At 48.2% G+C, this 8147-nt stretch overlaps 1 protein-coding gene across 1 annotated transcript in view; it reads right to left on the bottom strand.

Annotated features, from left to right (window-relative positions):
* Nos1 (nitric oxide synthase 1) overlaps window positions 1–8147 on the bottom strand; it is an 87799-nt gene that overhangs the window by 25804 nt on the left and 53848 nt on the right. Inside the window, exons 17-20 of the mRNA XM_028765459.1 lie at window positions 7428–7544; window positions 4108–4282; window positions 1755–1893; window positions 959–1037 (exon numbers count right to left, since the gene is read on the bottom strand). Coding sequence (XP_028621292.1) covers window positions 959–1037; window positions 1755–1893; window positions 4108–4282; window positions 7428–7544 — 510 coding nt within the window. The remainder of the gene's footprint in view (window positions 1–958; window positions 1038–1754; window positions 1894–4107; window positions 4283–7427; window positions 7545–8147) is intronic.

The following is an 8147-nucleotide window of genomic DNA, read 5'->3' as shown; positions in this document are numbered from 1 at the left end:
CACACACACACCACACACACACCACACATCACACACACACACCACACACAGACACAGACACAGACACAGACACACACACACACACACTGAACAACAACAAAGCCAAATGCAAACCACATGTATCTGAAGCCTAGCATCTCTGTAGGAAGAGACAGGAGGGTCTACAAAAGCTCCAGGGGCCAGTTCTTCTGGCTTATGCAGCCGTGAAGAGACCCTGCTTCAAACAAGGTAGGGGTTGAAGATGGCCACCCACAAGCCATCCTCCAATCTCCCTAAGCATACTGTAATGTATGCATGAAATATATTACATTGGTTTGAGCGCCCATTGCTACTCTGCAGTGCAGGTAGCTACTTTTGCAGACTCTAGGGCAGTGAGTGGTTCTCAACCTTTCTAATGCTGAGACCCTGTAGTATTGTTCCTGTTCCTCATGTTGTGGGGACCTGCAACCATAAAATTATTTTTATTGCTACTTCATAACTGAAAATTTGCCACTGTTATGAATCTGTAACGAACATGTCTGTGTTTTCCACTGGTTCAAGGTGATCCCTAAGAAAGAGTTGTTTGACCCTCCCCCGCCCCCTCCACGGCCAAAAGGAGTGACACTCCACAGTTTGAGATCCACTGCCCTAGACAAAAATAACCCACAGTGAGAAAATACTTGGGTTAAGCACTTTCTGATGGAGATACTACCCAAAGAGAACATTTGCCTATTTCACAGGCGACCCCGTGCTATGATCACCCTGAAGCCTATTTTCTTTGTCTATCTCTCCTTTGTCTGTCTACCTCTCCTTTGTCTCTCTGGATGGGGACACAGGGATGGGAAGGCAGGAATCCTACGGTCGGAGGAGACTACAGCAGCTTGTAGTGGGTCTCTGGGGTCTGAGTTCTGCTTCCTGGCTATGGGTGGCAGTCGGGAGCAGAGGGGAATTGCTGCTGAGCAAACCCAAGTGTTCCTACCTGGATTTAGGGCTTTGCAGGTTCTGGCGGCTGAGGAGTCGAGCGGCTGAGACTCGCTTTTTGTGAACATTGGAGAGACCTGTGCGGAGAGAAATAATGGTTGCAATGAAAGGAGGGTTAAACAGCGGTCCACAAAACCTCCCCGGTGTTGGGTATGTGTGCGCACACGTATATTGTGTATATGTGTAATGGTGTGTGCACAGGGGCATGTGTGTAGGTGTGTGTGTATTAGCCAGAGAATAACCGGGCTGTCATTGTTTAGGTGCTGTGTGAACTGATCTTTTGAGACAGGGTCTCTCACTGGCAGGGAGCCAGCCAGCTGGGTGGCAGGCTAGTAGCCCCAAGATTCTCTTGCTTCCTCTCCCCCAGTGTTGGGATTACAAGCACGTGCCAACCATGGCTGGCTTTTTCATGGGATCTGGGGAACTGAACTTGGGTCTTGGTGTCTGTAAAGCTTATACTTTACCAATGGAGCCATTTCCCCTGACCCCTCTTGAGAGTTTCCTCTGGAGTGGAAGGGATGACAGAAGGGGGCAGGCTTTGGTGGGGCTTGGTGAGGTGATTACAGACATTGAACCAAGTGCCTAGGTCACTGGGATGGAGGTGAGGAGGCAGAGGGGCTCCCAGTTGCACTGTCCCCTGAATGTGGGGACAGGAGCATGGCCTGTATGTGCAAAGGGCTTCTCTGAAAGGGACCAGAGCAACACAGCTACCGTCCCCACACACCCCTGAGGGGAGATCTCCAGCTCCACCCTCCCCAGGCTTACAAAGGTGACCCAAAGGATATGTCAGGTACCTTGGGTCAGCTCTGGAGCTTCCGCCACATATGTGAGGCGGAACTTGTTCCTCTTCCAGCTGCGGTCATTGCTAATGAGGGAATTGTTCGCCTTCTCGATGTTGACATCATCCCCCACGCAGAACACGTCACAGGCTGCCTGTGGCCCACAGAGAGTTATCCTAGATGTTAGGTCAGTTATCCTAGGTAGTTCCTCCCCAGGAACTCCACGTAATGGCATGGAAGTCTCCCTCCTTCCCTCTTTCCTTCCCTCCTTCCCTCCTTCCCTCCTTCCCTCCCTCCCTCCTTCTCTCTTCTCTTCCCATTCTGAACTCCTGCTCTCCACCCACTAATCCAGATACCCATCCTTCCTTCCACTATCCACCCACCAACCCATTCACTCATCCACTGACCTACCCACCCTTTCATCTACCTAGCTATCTGTCCATCTACCTACCAACCCTTTCTTCCATCCACCTATCTATCCATCTATCCATCCATCCATCTATCCATCCATCCATCCATCCATCCATTCATCCATCATCCATCTACTATCTATCCAACCATTCATCATCTGTCCATCCATCCATCTACAACAATCCACCTATCCATCCATCCAACCATCCATCCACCCACCAACCCATTCATTCATCCATTGACCTACCCACCCTTTCATCTACCTAGCTATCTGTCCATTCATCCACCCAACATGTATCCATCCATCCATCCATCCATCCATCCTCTCACTCATTTACCTTTCTACTCATCCATCTATTTGTCTATCTCTACATAATAGTCTATCCAACTACTATTCATCCATCCATCCATCCACCCTCACCCATCCATCTGCCCCCACCCATCCATCCTCCCCATCCATCTGTCACCCGACATTGTGAGTAGTGACTTGAGGGCCTTACTTCTACTGAAGACACATCTATGATGCCATTTATTACTAAGTCCCATGTGCCCAGAGGCTTAACATTAAAAATGAAAGTAAGTACCATAGAATTTCCTTTCATCTTCTTCAAAAGGTTTAAAACAATTATATAAAGCCAGTACACACTGTCTGGATACACGCTTTTTTTTTTGTTTCCTTTTTGGTCACGGCTCCTTTATCAGCAAACAATAATCCTAAGAGTTACTGCTCAGGACCATTAGTAAACATTTTCTGTGACAAGTTCAGAAAGGTCTTTAACCTTTGGGCTCCAGTGATGCCCCTGCCTCAGCCTCTCAAATAATAGAGACTGAGACATAAACAACCATGGGTCTACTTTGCAGTGAAATTTGGAATTTTCAAACATAGGTTTTATTATAATCTGGTTGTGTGCTGATTTACAGTTGCCATGTTCATCACCAGAAAAAAACAGAAAAGCAAAATACCGTACTGTGGAGTATTATTTGACCACAAAAAGAAATAAGGTGGCGACCCATGTAGATAAACCTTAAAAACTTTACAACAAGGGAAAGAAACCCATAGTGAAATGTCACCTGGTATTGGCTTTCATCCCTAGGAAATGAACAAGAAGAAAAGTCTATAGACACAGAAATGTGTTAGCGCAGGCCAGGGATGGGATGGGAGCAATGGTTTGCGACCTGTGAGTCACAACCGCTCTGGGGGCAGGGTGTCACATTTCAGATGCTTAGGACTCAGTAGCAAAATCAGAGTTATGAAATACCAATGAACAAATTTTACAGTTGGGGGTCACCACAACCCGAGGAACTGTATTAAAGGGTTGCAGTGTTAGGAAGGGTGAAAACATCTGGTTCAGGCTTTTCAGGGTCCTAGCATTCTGGGATGCTTTGTCAAGCCTGGGTGATGAGCTGAGGAGAGACAGTTCTCTCAGAAGTGAATGAACCTGCAACCATCCCGGCTCTCCATGTCTGGGTGGAAATCCAGGAACGGGTTTACAGGCACAGCTCCCCCTTGTAACCCACGGAGCCCTGGACCTACGTGTCCCCTTTTGTCTTCTACACAAGCTCAATGACAGAAGCTGGCAGGACCTTTCCTTCTGGGCCTGCCGATGAGGACGGAGTCCAGGGCAGTTCAGTGAACAGGGCAGAGTCTAAAAGCCACAGGGCTGGTTCTCAGTGACCCCAGGATTCTGAGCAGAAAATGGATGTGTTGAGGTTGCTTAGATTCACTGACGCTCTCTCCTGGCTGTGTGCACTGGGGAAAAGCCCTCCCTTCCTACCCATCTCCCTCTCCTTCATTTCATAGTCTTCTTTCTTGTTCCCTCTCTTCTTCCTTCCCTATTTTTCTCCCCCCTCCCACCTCCCTTCCTTTCTCATGTTAGGCCAACAGCTTACCATTGAGTCATCTCACTACCAACCCCCCCTCCCATGGCACTGTCTGGGGTACGATGGGGTCCCATACCTTGAAGACTTTCTTGGCCCAGGTCCTGAAAGCTTCTTCCTGCCCGCAGAGCTCATCCCCCTCCCTCATCTTCAGAATCCTCTCCCCTCCCAGCTCCTCCAGGAGGGTGTCCACCGCATGCCCAAAGGCACAGAAGTGGGGATACGCCCGAGAGCCCAGGCCGAATACTGAGAACCTGTCCAGGAAGAAAGAGAAGATCTGTGATGGGGGATACGGGGGTGTGGGAGGTGTGTGGGCTCTGGTATCATGGGCTGATTAGCGTTACTTTGAAATTCATGTGAGTCTTGAACCCCTATGGGACTGTATGTTGAAATAGGAGCTTTAAGGAAGTGATCATGGTTGGTAAGAGTCCTACAAAGTCAATTTCCTCTCCTTCTCTGCCACTCCTCTCCAACAAGAAGGTAGTCACTGACAAGCTATTAAGAGAAGCCAGCAGGAACCCACCCCTTGCTGAACTCCTAGCTTTCAGAACTATGAAAAAAAAAACCACACTTTTCAGTGGAAGGATAACTTCAACCCCAAGGGCTCTTAAGATCCTTTCTCTTGGCCTTTAATAGGGATTGGCGCTTCCGGAGAAAGTTCTAGTGCTCTCTGAGGAGGGAGGGCGAGGAGGGTAATGAGCAGGAAACCTGGGCTGTTGGACAGATGTTCCTCTATTCCTTGGACTGTTGACAGAAAAGAATCTTAGCGGAATGCTTCCATTTGTAACAAATCACTTTGTTTTAGGAAGGACTGAAAAAAGAATGCTAATAAACCCCTGTTGGCCTTTAACTACAGCATCTCCCTCAGATATGTGACTCCTGTGCTCACCCGTCATGGATCAGGTGGCTCACTCATGACAACACTTCTGGACTTCTGGACGGACTGAGGGGCGAACGCCACAGTCACTGGGAGAATCGTGTTTTCCTGACAGTTGCTACATTTGAATACAAAGTTTCTACTTTAAACTTCAAAACCAACAGGTGACCAAGTTCTCAGCTGCAGGGCCAGATAGCAAAGATACGTAAGATTTCAAAGTTGAAGGTGCCTTGTGGTTTTTTAGACAAGAAAAAAAAAAAAAACCTCAAACGCCTGCATATTTTTTAATGGCTGAAGTTAAAATATCACCATAATAATGAAGTACAATTATTTTTGGTGTGTGTGCATATGTGTATGGAAGACAGATGTCAATTTTAAGTGTTGTGTCCCCGAACGGCATTTGGTGGTGGTGGGGGAGGGGCAGGAGTGCTCACTGGGACTTGAGCTTCCTCCTGTCTCTTTTCATCAGTGCTGGGGCTACAGCTGCATACAGCTGTTTCTACTCCGGCTTTCCACATAGGTGTTAGGGAGGGCACCTGGGTTCTCAGGCTTGTGTGACAAGAGCTTTTCAGGATGAGCCCTCACCATACTCCTGAGTAAAATTCTCTAAATACAAACCCACCAATGGGAAGAAGGGTCTTTTTGGAGGAGGGTGGGATTGAGGGGGATAGAATTTTGCCTAACTAGGATATGAAGGTAATGCTAAGATTATGTCCTGATACCAAAACCTAAGAGCTGCTCCACATTCTAAGTGAGACCTGATGCAGACCATAGGCTTTGGCTGATAAAGACATGACCGTGTCGGTTGGCGTGAGATGCTGACATTAGGGGAGGGTGGGGATGTGGAAAGGGAGATGTTTTCCTGCTTTCTATGCAATTTCAATGCCAGCCTACAGCTGCTTTAAAGATACAGCGCTGGGCAGGGGAGACAGCTCAGTCAGTGGGCCAAGTGTTCTTAAGGACCAGACTTCAGATTTCTAGAACCCACGTAAATCTGGTAGTAGCGTGTGCCCATAATCCCAGAATTCCTGTAGCCAGAAAAGAGGCAGAGACAGGAAGCTCCGTGTGTCAGCCAGCTTGGAGTATGCAGACATGAGAAGAGACCCTGTTTCAAATGAGGTAGCAAGGGAGGTCCCAGACGTGAGGCTGCCCTCTGACCTCTACATGTGCACTGCGGAGTGTGTGCCTGCATGCAACACACACAAAAAAACACACATACACACATACACACACACACACACACACGCACACACACGTCTCATACACATACAAAATAGGGAAGTGTGTAAAAACATAGACAAAGTTCTTCAGTCTACAAGTTCTATGTCCTGTGCCCTCTGAGCCTGGCTCTGAGCGGCCATTAAGAAGGTTCATCTTGGGGCTGGAGACATGGCTCAGCGGTTAAGAGCACTGACTGCTGCTCTTCCAGAGAGATTCTGAGTTCAATTCCCAGCAACCACGTGGTGGCTCACAACCATCTGTAATGGGATCCGATGCCCTCTTCTGGTGTGAGGCTCATCTCAGGCTGGATTGATGGCTCAGTGGTTAAGAGCATTGACTGCTCTTCCAGAGGTCCTGAATTCAATTCCCAGCAACTGCATGGTGGCTCACAACTATCTGTAATGGGATCTGATGCCCTCTTTTGGTCTGTCTGAAGACAGTGACAGTGTACACATATACATTAAATAAATTATACATACATATATATATGCCTTTAAAAATTAAAAAAAGAAGGCTCATCTGGTCAAAATGGAAGAAGTTCATGCCTAGGTCTGGATGGTGGACCAACAGGGTGTCATGTCAGCCTTATTTTGACTGGTATCCAGGTCAAAGCTCCACATCCTTAGTTTTCCCCCAAATGCATGTCTTTGTTACACACCCTCCCCCAAACTGTCTCATGGAATATGACTCTGCTTAGGAAAAGATGGGGGTGGGGAGTAGTTTTCAAATCTGGCTTCGTAGTAGAGGCCGCTGGTTGGACTTAGAAGAAAAGCTGGCAGCAGCAGGCCCAGTTCTAGACCAATCTAGAGATTCTTGTAGAATCTCTTCAAGTCAGGCTTAGGCATATCACACCGGTAGATGGAATACCTCTCCCCAACCCCAGGTGCTTTTGTTTTGTTTAAATCTCCTAATGTAGCCCAGGCTGGCCTTGAACTTGCCATCTTCCTGCCTCAGCTTCTCAAGTGCCAGGACTATAAGTGTGCACAGCCAATATACAATGTGTCTACTTGAAAAAGCGGCTCTGACAGCGGCATCTGGAGACTACTGCCCTTCAGTGCAGACAGTGGGTGGGCCTTAGTGATGGGCTGTGGAAGGAAGTTAGAGGAAGACGCATCAGAGGTTGTTGGGTACGAATGTCCTCACGCATGGGAGACCAGGTAGTGTGTGTTAAGAGAGGGAGAGGCCCCAGAGGACGGGAGGAACACAGTGAGGGGGATTCTCCAGAAGAAAGAACCACCTTGCAGATGATCTACACTCTCTAAGAGCGTTTACCATCCTCAGTTCCCAGTGCCCTTGCTCACCTCACGTTGGCCAGGGGTCCAGTACTTTCAAAGTTGTCTCTGAGGTCGGGTCCGTCGCCAGATGACTTGCGGGAGTCAGAATAGGAGGAGACGCTGTTGAATCGGACCTTGTAGCTCCTGTGACAAAGGAAAGGGAGGCTGTGAGTTCTCTTGGAGCGCCCCCCTGAGGCCAGCTCCCACTCTGGATCTTCAGTTTATTGGTCCTGCTTCTAGAACCTTCTCTGCAGTATTATTATATTTATTATATCACGCCTCTGGACTCTTCAAGATTTCAACTTACCCATAACTCACCACATTGATAGTTGTGGTGGATTGAATAGATTTGGCCCTTATAGACCCATGTGTTTGAATGCTTGGCCATAGGGAGTGGCAGTATTAGGAGGTGTGGCCTTGTTGAGGTAGGTGTGGCCTTGTTGAAGTAGGTGTGGCCTTGTTGAGGTAGGTGTGGCTTTGTTAAGTAGGTGTAGTCTTCTTGAAGTAGGTGTGGCCTTGGTGATGTAGGTATGGCTTTGTTGAGGTAGGTGTGGCCTTGCTGAGGTAGGTGTGGCTTTGCTGAAGTAGGTGTAGTATTCTTGAAGTAGGTGTGGCCTTGGTGATGTAGGTGTGGCTTTGTGGAGGTAGGTGTGGCCTTGGTGAGGTAGGTGTGGCCTTGAAGTAGGTGTGGCTTTGCTACAGGAAGTGCATCATTGTGGGGGCAGGTTTTTGAGACCTCCTATGCTC

The sequence above is a fragment of the Grammomys surdaster genome, unplaced genomic scaffold (assembly GCF_004785775.1).
Source record: "Grammomys surdaster isolate TR1022 unplaced genomic scaffold, NIH_TR_1.0 164, whole genome shotgun sequence".
Classification (NCBI taxonomy): Eukaryota; Metazoa; Chordata; class Mammalia; order Rodentia; family Muridae; genus Grammomys; species Grammomys surdaster.
This window is presented reverse-complemented; position numbering and strand designations above follow the sequence as displayed.